At 36.1% G+C, this 22,597-nt stretch overlaps 1 protein-coding gene across 2 annotated transcripts; it reads left to right on the top strand.

The window, feature by feature from the left end:
- Positions 1-12,632: 12,632 nt before the first annotated feature.
- Positions 12,633-21,217, top strand: FAS2 (Transducin/WD40 repeat-like superfamily protein). 2 transcript variants are annotated; one of them, XM_086244549.1, is made up of 12 exons: positions 12,633-12,819; positions 12,931-13,042; positions 17,563-17,589; positions 17,727-17,799; positions 18,259-18,359; positions 18,457-18,671; positions 18,771-18,867; positions 19,793-19,865; positions 20,093-20,181; positions 20,275-20,413; positions 20,531-20,631; positions 20,739-21,217. In XM_086244549.1, the coding sequence occupies exons 1-12, from the start codon at positions 12,706-12,708 to the stop codon at positions 21,068-21,070; spliced, it is 1,473 nt and encodes a 490-aa protein (XP_086100675.1). In that variant the 5' UTR covers positions 12,633-12,705; the 3' UTR covers positions 21,071-21,217. The 2 variants fall into 2 exon arrangements, with proteins under 2 accessions (XP_086100675.1, XP_086100674.1); XM_086244548.1 differs by having other exon boundaries at positions 12,637-12,819; positions 20,736-21,217.
- The last annotated feature ends 1,380 nt before the right edge of the window (positions 21,218-22,597 follow it).

The raw sequence follows: 22,597 nt of genomic DNA, 5'->3' as shown, positions 1-22,597 counted from the left end.
ACTGAATGAATATGACTAAAAAATACGAGAATTCCTAGAGCTGGGTTTTTTTAAGAAAATAATTATGTACACCTTTTACAAAAACTCATTTTGAAAGTCATTTTAGAAATTCATTTTTCTTTAAAACTGCTCTGATACCATTTATCCGTAACATCCCAATCTGGGATCGCCACAACGGCACCCGTCTTAAGAATTCCCGAGAATATAATACTCGTATCTCGAGCATTATAATCCCAAGATTTCTTAAAACGAGTTAAGCCCTTTGTTTGATAGAATACGGGTTGGATTAGAGTTAAATTGCACACATGATTTGATATAATTAAACACATTCAAACTAGTTTATATTAAAAAGCCAACCCATTAGGGTGACGAGTTCACAAAAGCTCTTAAACGAAATTTTACAAAAGACCCCAACCAACACACTACAGATGTTTGAAATACATTACAACTTTAACGGAAAGAAAAAAATGACAACAACATAAAAGAAAGCAAGGTTCCAATGTTAGTAGCAAAAGAACACGGTAAAAGACCTAGAGACCTTGCGGAAGCCAACCAAGATTCAGAAGTGCCACGCCCAAACTGATCAATCGAGATCGTTAAACCCAGGAATAGCTGCAAGAAAGCAGGTAGGAGGTAAGCATCACATACGTTCATAGCTTCCCCTCGGGGGACCCTGGCTAGATTTGAAAATAGGAGGTTAAAATAAACATATAAATATATGGCCAGAAGAGAAAAACAATTGGAAAAGATTTACCACAAAACCAGCAACAATAATGATAGTTGAATTTCTACAATCTTTGAGTATGAACATGCAGTCTTTTGCAAACGTTTCTGAGTACTCAATAATTGAAACGTACTTGATGATCGAACACATTAATGAACAACTACGCTTACCAAGCAAAAGTTTGGTATCGTAGCGAGAGTAGTTATCTCTGATTAGTACCTCATAAGCTAGTCTCCCTATTGGACATTCGACTAGCTCGTCCGTACAAATCCCTTCCAAAAGTTTAGGGAATCGAACCCAAGGTTATAATATAACAACCCTTTACTCTCAGATCATCAATCAGTTAACACACGAAAATCCATACGATATGACAAGCAAAAACAATGCATTTTTGCACGCAACAATATTTATTATCATACATACTCACAATAAAAGTCCCATAGACAGGGTGTGAGGATTCCCCCTATCTAGAGTTCAAGCTTAACCTGATGATGCGGTCCAATAACACCAAAGTCCTGACTTCTTCTCTGGATAACTGGAAAGTCCAAGTCCGACAATAATTCAGTCAAAAGTAAGTTTTGACAGAATGACTTTTCCTTTCAGTCATGTTCCCAGAAAATTCCAGAAACTAGTCTACTAAGACCAATCTCTGTATTTGTTGGGTTTTTAATCTAACATGACCCCGCACCCTGAGGCAGACAGTCATGTCAGAATCTTTTGTTTAGGAACCGAGTAACGGCTCAATTCTTGAACTCCTATTTTGTTTCTACTGAAGTTCATTTTAATAAAGTATTGGAAATTGATAAGTTAATGCCCTACGATGTGCCCAGATAAGTACATGGGAAACTGGGGGATATCAAGCCCAGTGTCCAACGCATGTTTGCTCATGGACTTGCCTAGACAGCACATCATTTGACATTAATATATCTTCCTCAATCTATTATTAGGTTGATTAATTAACAAAAGTCGGGCGGCGTTTCGACTATAACTAAAACTTAAATAATTAGTAATTTAAAGAAGCTAGGTTGTTGGGTTACCTGATTGAAGACTTCCCACGGGCAAAACATCAGTACTACTTTGGTTTTCTAATTTAAACATAACAAGAATCTAATTAACATGAGAAAATTCTGACAACATTTTAGTAGAACTTTGACTAGGTTTAGGGCCTTACCTTAGCCTTTGAAAATAAAAGCCTAATTTATGTAGAGTATCAGCCTAGAAATCATCTAAAAAGGTCGGGCTTAGGGTCACGATCGCGTGGTTGAAAACGGATCTTAAATCGGACGTCAGATGAAGAAATTATGATGGAAATAAGTTGAGAAGTTTTAGGAGAGAGAAATGGACGAATTTTATGGAGAGATAGAGAGAGAAGCTCTCAAAGTTGTGGTGTGATTTAGAAATGAGAAATAGCTTCCTATTTATAGGCTTTAAGGTGGGTACACTTAGCAATTCTAGGTGGGTACAACGAGTAAACAAGTGAGTGTAGTGAGTAATTGAAGAAAAAGGTCTCAACGTGAGACGATGACACGTGTCCAGGGATCCTTTGGCCATGACAAGTGGCTGATCCTTTACTTGGTCATTACTCAAATTACTTGGTGACTACTCCACCATTAGATCAAGATCGATCAACGGTGGTGATCGCGATCCCTGTTTTCTATTTTTTTTTCTATTTAAATTTTGTCATTTCTCTAATTTCTTCCGAAATTTACAAGAAATTATTTCGTAGTCGTCAATGTAATCTAAGAATAAGATGTCGTTCGTGGCATTCTATACTATCTCCCCATAATTTTAGTTTCTTCAACGATTTACACATTTTTTCCAAACAATTGAAAATGTCCTCGAAAGTGCTTGTTTACCTATTTTCTTCAATTTTTCTAATTCCTCAAAATTACAATCTAACTTCCGAAATTCTCTATAAATAATACGGTCCTTGGAAAATTATGATCTTAGTATCATTAGGTTTATCTTATCGAGTACTTCAATTCTAAGTCCTCAAACTATTTTTGCAACGGCGAAAACCTAGTTGAATAATTTTCGGAATACTTAGAAATGATTTTCCTTAATTTCTAAAAAATAATAAATAAATTCAAGAAAATCAGTAATGACTCCAAATAAATCTCAAAAAATTTCTATAAGCTCAAAATAAAGTATAAGAAAATTCTAAGGCGTTACAATACCGTCTTCCCTTATTGTTAATCGTCCCTAACTTAGAATTTGTTCTCTTTTGTCGATTTTGTCTCTGTCGGATTACCCAGTTATCCAGTTGTCGAGTTATTAAGAGGTTAAGGTTGTCGTATTGTCTAATTACGGAGAATTTGCCAAGATAGGACCGTGCGTGAACGTGGAAAGCTTGTGGAAGAGAATACTTGAAGAGCATTGGATTCCATGTAAGGGGATTTATCCTACATTCCTAATTATGGACTTTATGTGTGTATGTGTAGTTTTTAAACTATGATAACATGCTATTATGTTTATTGTGTTTGGTCTGAGAGTAAGGGTAGCCTCGTCGGTGACCTTGGGTTCAAATCCCTAAACCTTCTAGAAGAATTGATCACTTTCGTTATAGGGTGCTTAGCCAAGTTATTACGTGTGACGTGTGATTGTGCGAAGCCAGGGCTCATAACTGATTCGGTGGCAGTTGATGTGGTTTCTCAATTGCGAGTTCCTATCTCTGTTTACTAGGGCACTCTCGCTATGGTTGCAATCTTTTGCAGCTAACATCATAGTTGTACCTAATGTGTATCGACCATCTAGATTATTATTATTTATGGATTTTTATATATGTTTACTATATACTGCTGCAGTTGAGGTGCTAAATCGATTTTGTGGAAATGTTTTGGGATTTTAGTAAATCAATCTTTCACAGGGAAAAGTTTTTAAAGGTTTTCAAAGCTAGCAGGGTCCCCTAAGGGAAACTATAATCTTATGTGATGCTTACCCCCTACTTTCTTTGTTTTGTTTCTATTCTATTGCTTATGCAGATTTGCCTCTTGGAGGAGATCTAGCTTGATTGAGGGGTGAGCATCTTGGATTCTCTTGTCGGGTGTCTCAAGGTCTCTATTGTCATGTCTTTTACTATTATAGTGGTTTTTTATTTTCCATGGGTGTTCTCCATTAGGAACCTATTTTGAACAGTGATATTTTGTTTTAAGCATCTTCTAAACTTATGAGGCTTTTACTTATACTTTGGTAATTCCCTTTTTTTGGGGTGTTGATTTAACTATTTCACCCTAGCGGGTTGATTAATCTTTATTTTGGTTACTATTTATTTGATCTTATTTTCTTAAAAGATTATGTTGTGTAACGAGTATTTTGATCCAACTCGGTTTTAAATTACAAAAGCTCAACCTTTCCTGAGCATCTTGGGGGATTAATGTCGGTTGATTGTGATAGGACCGCCCCCGGATTCTACCCTGAAACCCGGAGGGATCCTGTGGGATCCAAATTCAAGAAAAATCTTACCTAAAATTCGGCAGAACCTCCCCTGAAAATGGACTAACCCAGAAATTTCAAAACCTGTTAAAAAGCACTTCTAAACAGCAACCACCTCTACCACAACCAAAATAGGGTCTCAAACCCAACAATTTCCACAGAAATCCAACTTAAAATTGTAAAGTAGTTATCAGAGCTTCTATTCTATTACAAGAAATTTCTACAAAAAATATTAAATGGCGCCTACAGGGTTCGACTAGGGAGATGGATGTAACTGCCTCGACGTGTTTGGCTCGACCTCCACCAAAGCTACTACATGGGGGGACAATTTAAGACAAAACAAGAAAAACGGTGAGATAGGCTCAGTGAGTGGACAGTTTAATGAAAATGAAATCAAAAGTAACCATCCTGTTTCAGAAAAACCTTCAAAACCACATTTAGCTCTAAGACCTCACGTCACTCTTTGAAATCCCCCAGTTTTAAAATCATTTCCAAACTTTAAGAGTGTTATAAACTATTGGAACTCAAATAAAAGACAAATAAAAACACATTTCTCAATGGCCAACCATCTAAATTAACAAAGTCATAAAAATAATAAAAATCGAAATCATTATAAAACTCGAAAGGTATTTCTCATTTAAAATCCGTACTTAAACCCTTGAAAATACCAATTTTATTTCTCACTATGCTATATACCCTGAATAATCTGGTCATACACCTGTGCGGAATTCCTGCATCGCACAGGCAGGCAATATCCTGGCCATACACACGCGTGGAGTAAATCCAACACGTGCAGGCAATATCCTGGCCATACACATGCGCGAATAAAATCAGCACGTGCAAGCAATCCTGGTCATACGTGCACGCAGAGCGGCCCCCAAAGAGCGAAGCATCCCGACACATGGCCCAAAGCCTATATGTGTGTCGTGATGGGTCCCAAAGACCTATTTATCTGATAACCTGTAGGGTACTGCAAAGGTGGTTTGAAAACCATTTTTTCCATAACCTAAATAATAGATCATTAATTTTTTCCATCGGAAATAAATATCATGGTACTTTCCCAAAAGAAGCTTTAAATCCATAAGCCAGCATACGAAATTTGAATCAAATTCAATATACAGAGATCAAAATAATACTTTTCAACAAAACTGAAATATTAAATGAACCTTGTATATAAAATGAGAAACCAAATTTCCTTTCCCAAAGCCCAACAACTCACTAAAACTAACATGTATATATATGGTTTAAAAACTTATTTATGAACACATTTGAAATTCGAAATCCATTGTCATTGATCAAATCCCAAATCAAATCAAAATATTATGCATAATAGGATTAATGAAATCTTTAATGAAATTATTTGAAAACCAAAGTTGCTCACATTTGTTATTACTAAAACAAATTCAATTAACCAAGATAAAAATGCAAATTTCATAAATCATTTTAAGGAAGTAAGGTCCACTCACAGAGATAGCCCTAGCTTCGATCCTCCGCCGGATCGTCACGAGCCATGGTCGTCTCGCCTATAAAATAAACAACAAAAACATAGATTAGTCTCGATTCTACGACCTTTGAAGGATGTGTGTGTGGAGTCTAACGTCTCACTCGACTTTGTTTCTACGGGATTGGTTTACGATCTACACGAATTGACCAATAACACTTCCACAACCGCCCCTAAGGTTTCCCGGCTCAACCTAAGTTCACCCAAAGATCCAAAACAAATCCCAAACTTAAAAAGAAACTTGTCTGAAGCTCACTTCGATTCGGAAAGCTCGTCCTAGATTGAAATCGATATTAACAAGGTCTCAAACTAGTTCTAAAATAACTTTGTTTTTCTCTAACAATAATCGACACATCCACAACCAACAATTCACACCAATTTGTCCACAATAATCCCTTAATTATAAATTTACAATGGGGTTCGAATTTACCGAAAGTGCCGCCCAAAGTGACTGGCCCAAAAAAATTTTTTTGCCAAGAAATGCCTAATTCCTCAAGCCCACTCAATCCTTCCATCTTAAACCACAATTAGGGTTCCTAGGAATAAAATTTATTATTCATAACAACAAAAATAGCCCTCTAGTCTGAAAATTAAAGAGCAACCCGAAATGGCTTCAAAAACCTAGAAATTTCAGATTTCCAATTACTCGAAATTAATCAACGAAAGTTTAGGGAAATGAAAAATCAATGGAAAGGGAAGAAATCTCACCAAAAATAGAGGTGAAAAGGGCTGGAATTCAGCCGGAATCCGACGAGACAGAGGGATGTCTTTGGCGTCGTTACTGTGCACGTGGGTCTGGGCTGACTGGAGGAGGGCCGAGCTGAGCTGGTCGGCGTCGGGGGAGGCTCGTCGGAGGTTGGCCACTGCGAGAGGAAGCCGGCGGCGTGATTTTTCTGGTCGTGGTGGTGTTGCGCAGTGAGGTGTGCAGGAGAGGGAGAGAACATGGGAAGAGAGAGAAAAGAATGAAGAGAGAGAGAGAGTGGCCGGGGGAGGGTGGTCAGCGCCTGGGGGGTGCTGGCCGGAATCAAAGGCCGGCAAGGGAGGGGTGCGGGAGTGGAGAAAAAAATAGAGAGAGAGAGAGAGAGTGCGGGGAGAGAATAAATAGAGGGAGAGAGAATGTTCTAGAGAGAGAGAAAAACTTCTAGAAAAATCTGATTTTTTTAAACCCAATTTGTCCATTTTACGAAATTGCCCCTCACTTCAAACTCCTATATCTTTCAAACTGTAACTCGAAATGGCGCGTGCTACGTGTCTACGAACTCGTGGACTTGAACCATTCCCAACGGACCCGAAGTCAAAATTAAAAGCCCATTTATTTTAAAAGTCAACTTTCGGGTCAAACCCAAATTTAAAACAAAAATAAATATTTAAATCCAAAACCCTTTTTATTTTCCAAATAAATCTCAAAATCTTTAAAATACAAATCCACATCCTTAAAAAAAATCTCTTAAAAACATATTAAATAAAAATTTAAATTTCTAGTGGAAATTTGGGTCGGGTCGTTACAGATTGGTATTGATTCCTTGGGATACTCAGGGAAGATGCCTCTGTGGCTCTGTCGCATACCCGGGGTCCGGGGTGTGACAGTTAAAGTGGTATCAGAGCGTATTGAGAGTAATTCTAAAACTTTTAAAGACAAACATTTACAAATTTTCAGACACGTTTTGAAATGTTTTTCCGCAAGTATTTATGAAATGTTTTGGATTTGAAAATCTTTAAAGGAGATTTTCAAAAAAAAAAAAAGTTTTTACTTGTCGAGTCTTCATTGATTATCCCATTCGAGTATTCGTTTATACTTGAACACTTTGTTGAGACCTGAGTTTTCCTTCAGTCTGCACCAATAAGATGCCGCCATGTCTTGATCCACAGTTTAACCCTCAGCAGATGGCACAGTTTATGCATGCATTCATTAATGTCCAACCGCAAGTACCTCCAGCTCAAAGGGAAGAGAAGAGAAGGAGAGAGTTTTTAAACGATCTCTTAAGGACAAAACCAATGAAATTTCAAAGGAAGCACTGAGATTGGAAATGCTGAAGTGGAATCAGCATATCTTGAAAAAGCTGAATGGTATTAACTCACCGCCAGAGTACCGAGTATGGCTCGCTACTCAATTTCTGGAAGGAGAAGATGATGCGTGGTGGAACTCAATCACTCAATGCGAGAACGTGGAGCTCATGCAGTGGGCAGCTTTCAAAACCTACTTTGATAATCGCTATTTTCCCAAGCCAGTTCGATTGAGTCGAGCTAAGAAATTTATGGAGTTGGTGCAAGGAAATCTGACTATTGATGAATATGTTGCTAAGTTCACTGATTTGGAAGGTTCGCCCAATCAGTTATGCAAGATGATGAGATGAAGATGGCTCAATTTCTCATTGGATTGAAGGATGAAATTCGCAAACATATTGTGAGCAACAATCATGCCAACTTCACTGAGCTGGTGAATGCAGCTTATGCACAGGAGTAGGACTACTTGCATTCGCAAAATAAGAGAACTAGAAAGAATGAAAAGAAGAGGAAGAGAGCTGATCAAGGAAAAGGCAAAGGCAAGGGACAAGCTAGTAGAATGAGTAGTGGTACACAAAAACCAAGGACTTGTTTCCAATGTTGAGCTGTCAGACACTTTAGGAACCAATGTCTGCAGAGGACTGGAGCACAGGGCACTCCGCAACAAGCTCAGACTCCACAGGCTAATGCGCAGGCATGTGCACCTTTTTAGCAGCAAGGATATCAACAAACTCCGCAGAACAAAGCACAAGGACAAGAAAGAGGACCTCGACCTTGACCTTAACAAGGAGCAAGAGCGTATGCACTTCATGGAGCAAATGATGAGGCATCATTAGACGGTAAGTTACTTCTGTCTAATACACTAGCCAATATTTTGTTTGATACTAGTGGAACACATTCTTTTGTATCTGTTTGTCAAACTAGAAAGTTAGGATTACGATCCAAACCATTGGTAGATTTGTTAGACTTGAGAGTACCTTTGGGAGACAAAGAGAAGATCAACAGAGTTTATAAAGACTGTTAGTTAGTGATACAAGGATTTACGCTATATGCAAATTTGTATCCACTAAAGATGGTGGACTACGACCTAATTCTAGGAATGGATTGGTTAAGAAGGAATCAAGCACAAATCAATTGCGAGAAGAGACAAGTTCGTATCGTAACACCTAGTGGAGAAGAGGTAGTGTTTAGATTGAATGAGGAAGTAGTTTCTCAGAACCCACTATGAAAGGTAAGCCTTGGAAGTAGAAGAACTTCTCGATATTTTTGATAATTTCATCAACAAAGGAGAAGGAAAAAATGAACGAGATTGTACAAGTCATGGGCGATTACCCTGACGTATTTCCTGAAGAGTTACCTAGTTTACCATCAACAAGATAAATTGAATTTGGAATCGAATTAGTTCCTGAAACACAACCCATTACTATACCGCGTATAGGATGGCATCAGCCGAGATGGTAGAACTCAAGATGTAGTTAGAGGAGCTATGAGCGAAAGGATTCATTCGAGAAAGCACATCGCCATGGGGAGAACTTGTCTTGTTTGTGAAGAAGTATGATGGATCGTTGCGTTTGTGCATTGACTATCGAAACGATGAAGAACAAGTACCCTTTACCAAGGATTGATGAGTTGTTTGATCAACCTGTTGGAGCAAAGTATTATTTCGAAGATAGATTTAAGATCTAGATATCATAACTGATCCGGTGGCAGTTGATGTGGTTTCTCAATTGCGAGTTCTTATCTCTGTTTACTAGGGCACTCTTGCTATGGTAGCTATCTTTTGCAGCTGACATTATAGTTGTAACTAATGTGTATGGACCATCTGGATTATTATTATTTATGAGTTTTTATGCATGTTTACCATATATTGCTGCAGCTGAGGTGTTAAATCGATTTTGTAGTAATCTTGTTGGGATTTTGGGAAATCAATCTTTCACAGGGAAATATTTTTTTAGGTTTTCAAACCTAGCAGAGTCCTCAGAGGGAAGTTATGATCAAATATGATGCTTACCCCCCTACTTTCTTTGTTTTGTTTCTATTCTCTTGCTTATGCAGATTTGCCTCTTGGAGGAGATCTCGATTGAGGGGTGCGCAGCTTGGATTCTCTTGTCGGGTGTCTCAAGGTCTCTATTTTCATGTCTTTTGCTATTGTAGCGGTCTTTGATTTTCCATGGGTGTTTTCCATTGAGAACTTATTTTGAACAATGATATTTTGTTTTAAGCATCTTATAAATTTATGAGGGTTTTACTTATACTTTAGTAATTTCCTTTTCTGGGGTGTTGATTTAACTATTTCATCCTAACGGGTTGGTTAATCTTTATTTTGATTACTATTTATTTGATCTTATTTCCTTAAAATTCCTGTTGTGTAATAAGTACTTTGATCCAACCCGGTTTTAAATTACAAAAGGCCGGTTGATTGGTACTGATTCCTCAAAATACTCAAGGAAGGTGCCTATGTCGCATACCAAGAGTCCGAGGTGTGACATATGACACTACACACAAAGCACTAAATACAAAAAGGTTTACTTTCTTTTGATTTATGAATTCTAAATTTCCCTTAATTCATTTATATCATATAACTTCTTAACTCTTTCGAACTTACTCATTAACTGTTATACATAACTTACATATACTATGTCTAAATGCTATAGCATATTCAGTCGCACATTTACTACTACGCTACAGCATCTTGGCGACAACAAGGTTTCCTCCTACCTAAATAGGCCTATCCCACCATTCAAATCAACAAGATCTAGTGCGATTCAAGAAGAGCAATCTTTTCAACACAAAAATATGACACTATTGTCATTACCAGGCCTTACAAACTTACACTTAGTGAATGAAGTCAGATTTCTTCCTGAGAAGATGGTAGCGGCCGACCAGAGTAACGATTTGAAGTGGGTATGGGCTGGGCTTGCGCAGTACCCAGATCTGTGATCCTTCAGTCTGCAAGTGCAAGTGCAACTACAACTACAAGAAATGTGAGCAAAACCCACCCTCATTGGTTGCACATAAATGAGTGGCAATTGAGCAAGAGGGACTAAAGTGTCTTGATTTTAACACAAATGGATGGTAATTGGGCAATAGGGACTAAAGTTCTCAATTGCCACCCCTTTCTGTGCAACCAATGAGGGTGGGCTTTGCTCACATTTCTTATAGTATACTTTCTTGGCTTCTAGTTCGACGAAAAGGGTTCAGCGCTTAGAGCGGCAGTTACGTGACGTGTTGGTTCAACTGTCATAGAGCGGCAGAAAGAATCTTCATAGATCGCACTTGCAGTGAGTAAGGGCGATAATAAGGCTTAGTTCACAAATCAAATCAGATATGAAGTAAATGGGAAGGGGTAATATCAAGGACATTTTTGTTTGAAAGAGGGGAAAAGAGTCATAAAAGATTAAGTGGGAAGGTGGGGGCAAGGAGTAAAATTTCGTTTTTTGGGTGTATGGAAATTTTAACACCATACCAAACTTCGAAATTTTGTTGAAATTTTCCGAAATTCTAGAAATTTCGGCAAAATTTTCGGAGGTAGAGACTAGAGGGAGAGAGGGGAGGAAGAATCAGAGCCGCTTGTCGCCGGAGGGAGAGAAGAGATCGAGGAGGGAGAAAAGGAAGAGAGAGAGATCGGGGAGGAAGAGATCGAGGAGAGAGAGGGAGGAGAGAGAAGGGATCAGGGAGGGAGGAGGGAGGAGGGAGTGAGGGACTGGGAGAGAGAAAGAGTAGGTGAGAACTAAGGGAAGACTGGAGAGTCACGGGAAAAAAGGAAGGAAAGAAAAAAAGAAGAAGAGAAAAGTAAAGAAAAGAAAAGTAAAAAAAGAAAAGAAAAGAAAAAAGAGAAAAGAAAAAAAAAAGGAAAAAAAAAAGAAGAAAAAGAAAGAAAAGAAAAAAAAGAAAAAAAAGTTTAGAGTTGATTGGGGTTTGGGGCCTTTGGGCAATTGGAAAGAAAAAAAGTGTTTGGGGTTTCGTTTGTCCGTTTTGGTGTTTCGTTTAGTTGTTTTTAAACCCTAATACATTTCTATATAAAAAATAATTAAAAATACCTTAAAGGGCCTAAACTCTAATATCCTATAGCATATCCTAAACAATATATAGTATAAATTATAGAGTATATGTGATTTAGTAAAATTCATTTATTTTTCTACGACTTCAAATTCATTAATTGCCTTTCAAAATTCCTCAGAAAAATTGTAATATCTCCAAATTAATAAAATAATTATTAATAAATCACTATTCACTCCAAAATAAATTATAAACCAACTTTTTGAAATTTCACAATCTATTTGGATTGTTTTTTATTATTGGGTTAAGGAGTTTAGACAATAACAATACATTTTATTTTCTTATTTGTCCACAACTCCATATATGTTTTAAGAACAATTGAATTCAAAATGATTAAATAACTCTTAAAAAGAGGTCATTTTTATGTAATTGTTAATTAGTGAACTATTTTTATTTAACAGTATTTGCCTCTAATACGCATTATATTCATCTTATTAAATACTTATTTAATTCATGATTTAATATTGTAATATAAATAAATTTGAGGTATTATTTATATAATTATTAATTAGTGACTCATTTTTTTAACGATGTTTGCTTCTAGCGCTCATTATATTTATCTTATATCACATGAAACTTACTAAATAATTTGGTTTCTTCAATATTTTTATCAATGTAGTAGATAATATGTTAAATAAACATATGGTTAAGTTTCATTCAAAATTTTCGTATTTTGATAATAATTTTTGTCGATTTTGTCTAATTTTGTCGAAAATTGAAATTTTAATCAAAATTTTCGCACTTGAAACCGAAATTTTACCCTTTGGTGGGGGTTAAAAAAGTTTTTATATTAAATAGGATTATTTAATAAAATTTCCTAAAAAGAAAAAAAAAAAGCTAAAAAAAAAAAAGTCATTTCCCGCCAAATCGATGTAGGGCGCGGAAGATATACCTCTGTCTCTGAGTTCCCAATAACCCTAAATTGTGTTGGCGTTCCCAAATTGGCATAAAAAAAGAAAGAATTTGCAAAAGAAAGAAGAAGAAAATGAAAGGAGGGACAGTTCAGATCAACTGGCATGACACGAAGCCGGTCCTAACCCTAGATTTCCACCCAACTTCCGGTACTCTAGCTACTGCTGGCGCAGATTTCGACATCAAGGTACTCACCACTACTGTTGCTCGTCTTCTCCTCTTTCTTCTCTTTATCTTTGTATATATTCAACAATTTAAAGGCTGGACTAAATCTTTTGTAATATTTCATTTTCACCAGCTTTGGATAATACATTCCGGCGCAACACAGAAGAAATTACCAGAAGCTTCTTATCAGAATAGCCTTGCTTATCATACATCTGCTGTAAATGTCCTTCGCTTCTCTCCTTCTGGTAAGTGCATACCTATGCCCTCAATGTTGATTGCTTTATTTTTTTTTGGGTCAAAATTGGATGCTTTAAATAAATGCTTTAGGTGCATCATGTATGATATTATAGGTGAGTTCTAATGGGAGTCCAACTGTTTCTGTTGGCTGTAAACAACCTTATGTTTTTGGGATGATTGACCTCATTTAGGTAATTTGTTTTAGCTAATTTTAGGGTTGCAGATTGAGATAATTTAGTTGATTTGATAAAGCTGATTTGGATGATTTCTAGGGTTAATTTCTAGGACTTTTACATTGGTGTTTTTATGTATGGAGGCTATATAAAGCTATGCATACACCGCAGGTGAATCAACAAAAAATATAATACTCACCTCCCGAGACCTAAACCCACTGCTACAGTTACCCTACTTTGACCACCAAAAAGCAAAAGAAAGAAAAAATACAAAACTTCTATCTTGGTATTATGCCTTAGATTTCATTAAATCCTCTCGCTTGGATCTCGTCTTGCTCGGATCTCATATCACTGGGATCTTGTCTCACTCGGATCTCACATCGGTTCTTGTCTCACTCATATCTTATCTTGGTTTTGGGCTTGATTTACTTGTTCCCTATGAGTGAAAAACAGACAGTAAGGTCTTCCTCTTCTTTGTCTGTTTGACTAGTAAAAATTTGAAAAGTCCTAATTACATTCACTTGGATAAGCTATCAAAGTTTTTCTGAGAGCTTGTAATTTTCTTTTTTATTTTATTATATTTGCAGCTAGTTGGGAATTTTCGATATCTAAGGGGAGTGTTGTTGTAGGCTGTAAACAACCTTGTTTAGGGATGATTGATTCAAGGCTCAAGTACATTTACATCCACCAATTATAGGGTCTATTTTAAGTTGGTCTATGAACTATAAAACCTTTCAAATTTTCTCATTAACTATAGGGTTCATTTCAAGTTGGTCCACGAATTATAAAACATTTCAAATTTCCCCATTAACTATAGAGTTCATTTCAAGTTGGTCCACGAACTAACAAAAAACATACATAATGGTAGACAAAATCGGGTTGACAACAAAACCGGATTATTTATATATTTTTTATTTATTATATAAAAGTTATATATTTTGAATAAAAAATGTATACGGTGTTTTTTGCACATGTTGGATTCGAACCCATAACCACTTGAGAAGAGTGAAAGTGTGAATTCCCACTACCCTACTTAGCCACTTATGATATTCAAGTACATGCAATATATTTATAGGCATATTGATACTTGAAATATAATAATTTATAAAATTATAATTGGTATTCTACACCATAACCTTATACCTTAAACCATAAAGTCTAAAACCTTATACCTTTAAAGTTAACCCTATACTCTAATAATTTTAGTATATAAACTATAAATTATAGTTTTGGACTTTTAGTAATATTTTTAGACTTTTTGCAATGATAATATTTAAATAGAGACCTAAAATAATATCTTAAAAAAAAAAAAGAATGATATATAAAATATATTTAATTTTATAAATTATTATATTTCAAGTATCAGTGTATGCCTATAAATATATTGCATGTACTTAAATTTCAAAAGTGGTTAAGTGGTGTAGTGAGAATTCGTACTTTGACTCTCCTCACAAGGTCATGGGTTTGAACTTCAGTATGTGCAAAAAATACCTTACACCTTTTTTATTCAATATATATAACTTTTATATAATATAAAATATATAATAAAATATATAAATATATATAAATAATCTGGTTCGGTCCCCTTTTTTTGTCAACCCAATTTTGTCTACTATTTTGTATGTTTTTTGTTAGTTAATGGAGAAATTTGAAATGTTTTATAGTTTGTGGACCAACTTAAAATGAACTCTATAGTTAATGGGGAAATTTGAAATGTTTTATAGTTGGTGGACCAACTTAAAATGGACCCTATAGTTGGTGGATGTAAATGTACTTGAGCCTTGATTTAATTTAGCTGATTTGGTTTAGCTAATTTAAGGTTACTGATTGAGCTAGTAGTAGATTTGGTTGAGCTGATTTGAATGATTTCTAGTGTTAACACAAAATCATTTTCATGATATACATTTTAAAGAATAAGCTGTTAAACTACTATCATTAAAATCTTGTTATGCTAATGAGCTTCATATTGTAACATGAACAAAGGGAATGAACAATAATTTGTATTTTGATACTACAACATGAAGCTTAGACTTTGAGACATGGTGGTCGAGGTAGATCATGTTATGACAATTTATGAAGCTTTTTAATTAGATGAGGATAGTGAAAATTTTGAACCCTAGGAACTCTGTGTGGCATTAAGTTTCTCATGATATTCATTCTGCTACATGAAAGCGTAATATAATGTATTATATTATTATGAATGAAAATTTAGGGTATGGTCAACAAAATTTCATTATGGTGGGGATAGGCAAAAGTGTTCGATTGTGGGGACTTGAGGATAAATACTTAGGAAGGGAAGGTAGAAGAGATAGCAGCGAATTTGAGGTGAGAAGATGGCCATTGAAATACCTAGGTTTGTCATTAGCTTGTAATCCAAGAACAGCTAGTTTTTAGAATCCATTAGTGGGAAGGGTTGAGAGAAGTCTTGAAGTATGGAGTAGAGCTTTCCTATTTAGATTTACTACTTGCCATTTTTCAAGATTCCTTCAAATGTGGCAAAGAAGTTGGAGAGTTTAATGAAATTTTTTTTGGAGGAAGGGGTGAAGGAAGGAAAGAAGGATCATTTGGTTAAATGGGATGTGGTGACTCAAGTGAAAGAGGACAAGGGCTTAGGAGTGGGGAATTTGATAATGAGGGATAAAACTTTACTTGGGAAATGGTTATGGAGATTTTAGATAGAGAGGGATTTTCTTTGGTATGCTGTCATAAAGAGAAAATATGGGATACTTGAGAATGGCTGGGATTCTAATGTTGTGACTAGGGGTTCTAGTTGATACCGTTGGAAAGACATCTCTCAAGGCCTAGATTCTTTTGTCTCTTTTTGCAGTTTGGGGTTGGAAATGTGAAAGGCTGAGATTTTGGGAAGAGAGATTGGTGGGGGAACAACTTTTTCTTCTCCTTTTCCTCGGTTATACAGATTATCACCAATTTCATGATGTTTCTAGTGTTACCCTGTGTTTGAATCCTTCTTCTGCTCAATTATTTGAATGACAGGGAAGTTGGGGGGGGGGGGGTCAGGATAGGAGAATTTGGGAGTTGCAGTCTTCAGGATTTTTTTTCTTATAAGTCACGGAAACTAATGGATGAGTCTTTCTCTTTTTAGTCCCTTATACAATTTGGAAAGCCAAAGTATCACCTAGGGTATGATTTCTAGCTTGGATTATTGCTCATGGGAAGGTGAATACCTGTGACATGGTGCAGAGGAGGAAACCTTATTGGTAACTTTCTCCCCATTGGTGCATAATGTGCAACAGAGATCCTGAAGGTTTGAACTATTTATTGCTTCATTGTTCAGTTGTGTCCTCTTTGTGGATAAGGCTGTTTAGGGAGGCCAGATTGAGTTTCGCGATCCCAGATTCTTGTGCTGCAGTAGTATGTGAAAAGTTAAAAGTTTTTTGGGAGGGAGGAAAGGGGTGTCGTGCTAGGAAGATGTGCTGTAATGGTAATCTTATGGGTTGTTTGCATTGGAGAGAAACAGGAGAAGTTTTAAGGGGGCTATGGGGGAGGATGTGGATCAGATGTAGGGTAGAATTCGTTTTTGGGCATCCTTATGGGGTTCGGTTTCTTGAAGTTTTAAGGATTGGTATTTTCATGCTATTCTTTCTGATTGGGGGGATGCTGTAAATTAGGTTTCTATTTTGTTCTGATGGCTTTTAGGTTCTGATGAACATTAGATGGGGCAATGTTCAGCGAACATCTTGTTCCCTGTGTTGTAAAATTTTTTCTATTCAATGAAAGTTTGTTTCATATAATAAAATTAATAAAATCTCATCCAGTAAGACAACTTTTGGGTAATAGTGTTTGTTAGAGCACACTGTGTTCATCCTAAATCACACACACCTACTATGCATCTAAGTTTTCCAATTTTCCTTTTGGTCAAAATAGTAGATAGTTTATTGAATAATTATCTTCTAAAATTTCATTTCAAATTTATGTTTTTCTTAAGATTATCATCACTTCTCTTAATAAATTTCTTAAGTTTATATTGATATCAATAATTTATCAATATTTCCTTTCTTCCATATTTAATACATTAATTACCTCTCACTAATTTCCCCAACTGTTATTCAGACTGGTTACTTTATTGAATGCCAAATATTATCCAGGTTTGTTCTTTTCTTGAATGTTTTTCTTCAATAATGGTAGTGCTGGAGTTTTTTCAATTTCTCAATCCCTTCCACTATCTAAATACTGAACTTTGTCTTTCACATAAAAGCTTCTTCAATTTTGTGTATTGACGAGTATCCTTATAATGGCTTGTTATTGAAGATTGGGTAATTTTGTTATCTACATGTCTTCCCTTCATCACTGGTCTTTTCGATCTGGGAAGTAATATCACTTCTTTAATCATGCAGGAGAACAACTTGCCTCTGGTGCAGACGGTATGATGAGTCATCCACAGCAGCTAATTTATTTTTATATATAATTTCTACAATCGTTATCATTGTTTAGATCACTGATGTAGCTAGGCAATGTTCTTTTATACTTCCTTTTCCTATTTTCCTTCTCTTTTAATCAGGAGGTGAGATGATTGTATGGAAGTTGCATGGAACAGGAAATTGTCAAACGTGGAAGGTTCTTAAGTCATTGAAGTAAGAATTTTAATCTGAATTGTTAATATTTTGTATGCATTACATATTGGTTAGACTTACAGTTGGTAACACAGCAGGTTTAGCAAATTTAGGTTGGATCAAATCAGGGACGGGCCTACTTGCTGGCCTGTTCATTTGTTGCATCCAGTTGGAAACCAATGTACGAATCTGTATTTATAAAGTATGTAAAATCAATAAAATCAGTAATATTATATGGATATTTGAACAATCAAAATTGTAAATGATTGTAACATTTTCTAGATGCAAGCACTTAAGTTGAATTCAATTAGTCTATAGCTGATTTAGACCTGGCATGTTGTAGTTCAATGTGAGATCTTGGATTTCACCCAACATATGAGAATACGTAGGTTATGATAGTTTATTTTCATTATTTGGAGCTTTTTGGGTCATATTTACTGGCATGAACTCTCTGGTCATGGTTGGCTTTTCCTGGTATAGATGCTACAAGGATGTGCTGGATCTCCAGTGGTCTACTGATGGTGCATTTCTCATCTCTGGGTCAGTTGATAATTCTTGCATCATATGGGATGTGAACAAAGGTTGGAAAGACAATGCAGAAGCAGCATAACCGTAGAAAATGTCTACTAAATTGTCATAAAAGATTCAACTCTGATTTTTCTTGTTTCTATCCCTCAGGTTCTGTCCATCAGATTTTGGAAGGCCATTTCCATTATGTTCAAGGTGTCGCATGGGACCCATTGGAAAACTACGTTGCTTCCCTTAGTTCAGATAGAACTTGTCGAATTTATGTCAAGAAACCTCAAACAAAAACCAAAGGTTCTGAGAAGACAAGTTATGTTTGTCAGCATGTTATTTCGAAGGCCGAACATTCATTGTTAGATGATTCTAAGGTTAGAAGATAGTAGATCATCTACATATCTCATGCATCATTATCATATATTTATTTTTAACATATTCTAAGCCTCTTGTATATATGTTTTTCGATGCAGTCTGCAAGAAATCATCTGTTTCATGATGAGACATTGCCATCTTTCTTCCGGAGATTAGCATGGTCACCTGATGGATCATTCCTACTTGTTCCAGCAGGTATTAGCCCAAATAGAATGCTTAGTGAACTGTGGACTTATGTAGTCTAATTCGCACTCAGAGATTTTTGGTTATTGGAAAAGAGAACACTGTGTGTGTGTTACAATGTTGAGGAGATCGTTATGGTGAGGACTATAACAAAGACTGATTTGGTAGCACTGATATTGAGTTAGTCGACTTTGGACAAAGTTTTTCATAAACTCCAGTGTTATACACTTTGAGGTGGATAGTGTGGCACCATGAATTTCACATTGGTTATGTGTTGGGGAGATCTATGGTACTTAAGTGAGGCCTAAATCCAAATGTCAACTTGAGCTAGAACTTTTTTTGAGGAGCCCTTGGGTCGCTACAATTGGTATTAGAGAAACCCGACCCAATTCCTCTATGAGACTTAAGGGCCATGATTTTGACAATGGCTCTTTGCTAGTGAGGGAAAGGGGCTTGTCCTTTTGAACATGTGTGATTCTCTTGTTGGCGAGGATGCCAAGGCCTAAAGGATGAGAGATTCTGCTGCCTCTGAACCATTATTGGCTATGCATTGGGGAGATTTAGGGTCCTTACGTAAGGCCTGTGAATCCAAATGTTAACTTGAGTTAGCACTTTTGGAGGAGTCCTTGGGTCCTTACTGACAGTGTGCTGCTAGGACTGAATCTGAACAGAACTATTACCTATTTTTCTGCTACTGTATCTTTATCTTTATTTTTAGTGCGTTTTGGCCATTTATTTTACTCTTTTTCTTAATGCAGATATGTTTGAAAATGATCATAGGATAATCTGATATGCTGCATTTAGGTTATTCTGTTTTCCTGAAAGAAGATAGTACTTTAATCACATTTCTCTGGAACCTAAATCCCTACTATATATTAACCACTTATGTTTTGGCTTCATCAAAGCTTTTGTTGACCAAACAATCTTCCAATTTCAGGATCCCACAAAATATCACCTGCACCAGAAACAATAAATACCGCATATGTATTTTCTAGGAAGGACCTTTCAAGGCAAGGCTGAGCTATTACTTTTTAGTTCTAACTATTTGTTCTCTTAAATTGATTCATCTTGTATATTATCTATTAAAAGTCCAGCATGAAATCTCTAATTAAATTTCTAGTTTGGTATCATAGCATGATCCTGTGCTTGTCAATGAGTAATAAATGTAAGTAAATGAAGTTTGAGGGAAATTGTCTTCAGTCTTGCATTTATATCCCCATATTTCTTGTTAACGCAGGCCTGCTATACAGCTCCCCGGTGCCTGCAAACCTGTTGTAGCAGTTCGTTTCTGTCCTTTGCTTTTTAGCCTGCGGGGGACAAATCCATGTAATCATGCCTGTTACATAGTTATTTTTGGAAAATATATTGCAATTTTGTTAGTAATGATAGTAATTTGAATAGTCTTTGGTGAATCTGCAGCGGGGTTCTTTAGCCTTCCCCATCGTATTGTTTTTGCGGTGGCCACTTTAAATTCTTTGTACATTTATGACACTGAGAGTGTTCCTCCGATTGCAATCTTGGCTGGTCTTCACTATGCAGCAATAACAGACATTGCATGGTATGATATGTGCTAGTTTCCAATGAACTATTTGTTTGATGTTTCAATTATATCAATTTTGACTTCTGATAATGTTTACTGAGGTTTAAATGGCTACTGTTATTTTTTGTTCAAAAGGTCACCTGATGCCCATTATCTAGCATTGTCTTCACAAGATGGTTACTGCTCTTTAGTAGAATTTGAAAACGATGAACTGGGATCACCTATCTGTTTATCAGGTTTTCTATCCTTTCATTTCATGTATTTTTCTCATCACCTTGTGTTTATCCATCATTTCTTACACTGTTTGGATCCTAATATCTCCTGTTTCATTTTGTTGTAGAAGAAAAGAAAGTCATGGGTGATGAGAGCAAAAGTCCAGTTCAGAAGCCAGAGGACATGGTAATTGAAGCTACTACAGATTATTGTCTTGTTGCAGCAAATAATGGAAAATCAGACGCAGAAGGGAAAGAAAACAAAGTCATCGGTGAAGAGAACAGAAGCTCAGTTCAGATGCCAGAGGACATGGTAATTGGAGCTACTGCAATTGCAGCAGATAATGGAAAATCAGAAGCAGAAAGGAATGAAGGGAAAAAAGAATCAACGAGCTCAATGAAGGCTCCTATCGTAAATAAGCCTACAAAAAGGCGTATTACACCCATGGCAATTGACCCATAATAGCTGCCTTTCTCACCTCTGTACATTTTTCTGTTGTCAATTTTACAGTGTTTCATTTACAAGGTGCTGATTTCTTCTCAGCTATTTCGTGTAGGATGTAGTGGAACCAATTAGGCCAAAATTACTGATCCTAGAAAGAAGACACTTCCCTGGGAAATAGAATTTCTTTTTGCTTTCACCTTTGATCCTTTATAGATGATATATTTTATAGATGATATCTTGTAAGACCTAAAGCCATTGTGTAGGATGCACAGTCGAATCAATTAAGTCATAATAACTGATGCTAGAAAGTCCCTGCCAAATATAATCCATTTAAAAGAAGAGACTGCAGAATTAGAATCCATTTCCACAACTCTCCTATATCCACTATCCCTAGCCATTTTCAGATCATGGTAGAGACCCCAAAGTTCAGCAACTAGGATCTCCCCTCTCCCCAAATTAACAGTAAATCGTGAGATACACATGTTGCAGTCTCTCAATAGACCACCAGCACCAATAAGTCCCATCTATACCAATTCTAGTGCCATCAACATTCACTTTAATCTAGTCTTCAAGAGGAGGGATCTAGAATAACATAATCTGAACCTTGGGAGCTTTCTCGATATTAGGATAATTAATAAATTACCTCTAAGGACAAAAAACGTAAGGTTTGTAATTGGCAATCTACCTAAACAAACAATTAAGCCAAAGAACATTCTATTTCACATGCGCGCAGTCGACAGAGTAAAAAAAGCTACCGAGTGCTCAACAAATGCAGATGCACTGCATCTACAGCTTTTTTGAGATGCAGATGCAACTGCATCTACATTTGGAACTAATTTTGGAGTTGCATAAGCAATTTTAAAGATATAGATGTACACTCGGTAAGAATTTTGTCCTAAAAGTTAAGTATTGGGCCGAGTAGACTGTGGGTTAAGTTTCTTTCTCATTTTGGCTTTCTAGGTAAAGTACCCTAGGATAATTAGCATTGATTCACTCTTTAGCATAAAATTCAATATGGAAAACAAAAAGATTATTAAATCAAATATTCTAAAACCAAACCAACCCCCAAGATTACATAAATTATTTGTAAACGAAAAACAGTTTTTAAATATTAATGAGCTGAGATGAATACAAAAATAAACTTTGCAAAGTAAATAACAAAATAGAGTTCAACTATTGGGATGCTCACTGCCACATCCTCCCCACACTACCTCCACAGGTTGACTAATCTGTAAAATAAACCCCGTGGAATGGTGTATATGGTTACATGAAAAACCCAGTGAGCTTTGACGCTCGTTGAGTAAAACCAACTCATGCACAATCGCATATCACATATTATAACATCAACAATATTGACAAATTAACCATAGTCAAATATAGCCATAATGAAATGTCAGAGCATTTAAAAGCACTTTACAAACCAGGCACTCATGCAAATCGTACTTGAGCAGGCCAAATAAAATATAAGTACTTGAAATAATAAGGGCAACAAAATACCAACCCAACCAAAATACTGAGAAACAAAAGTTCAGCAATAACCTTACT

This window comes from Dryas octopetala, chromosome 5 (assembly GCF_963921425.1).
Source record: "Dryas octopetala chromosome 5, drDryOcto1.1, whole genome shotgun sequence".
In the NCBI taxonomy this organism is placed as follows: Eukaryota; Viridiplantae; Streptophyta; class Magnoliopsida; order Rosales; family Rosaceae; genus Dryas; species Dryas octopetala.
The sequence above is the reverse complement of the archived record's forward strand: the minus strand, read 5'-3'. Positions and strand labels throughout refer to the sequence as shown.

Excerpts from the sequence above, each read along its gene's own strand:
- FAS2 (XM_086244548.1), top strand. The coding sequence starts at position 12,706 with ATGAAAGGAGGGACAGTTCAGATCAACTGGCATGACACGAAGCCGGTC. Across the intron at positions 12,820-12,930 it reads GCGCAGATTTCGACATCAAG|CTTTGGATAATACATTCCGG; the intron begins GTACTCACCACT and ends CATTTTCACCAG. Across the intron at positions 18,868-19,792 it reads ATTCCTACTTGTTCCAGCAG|GATCCCACAAAATATCACCT; the intron begins GTATTAGCCCAA and ends TTCCAATTTCAG.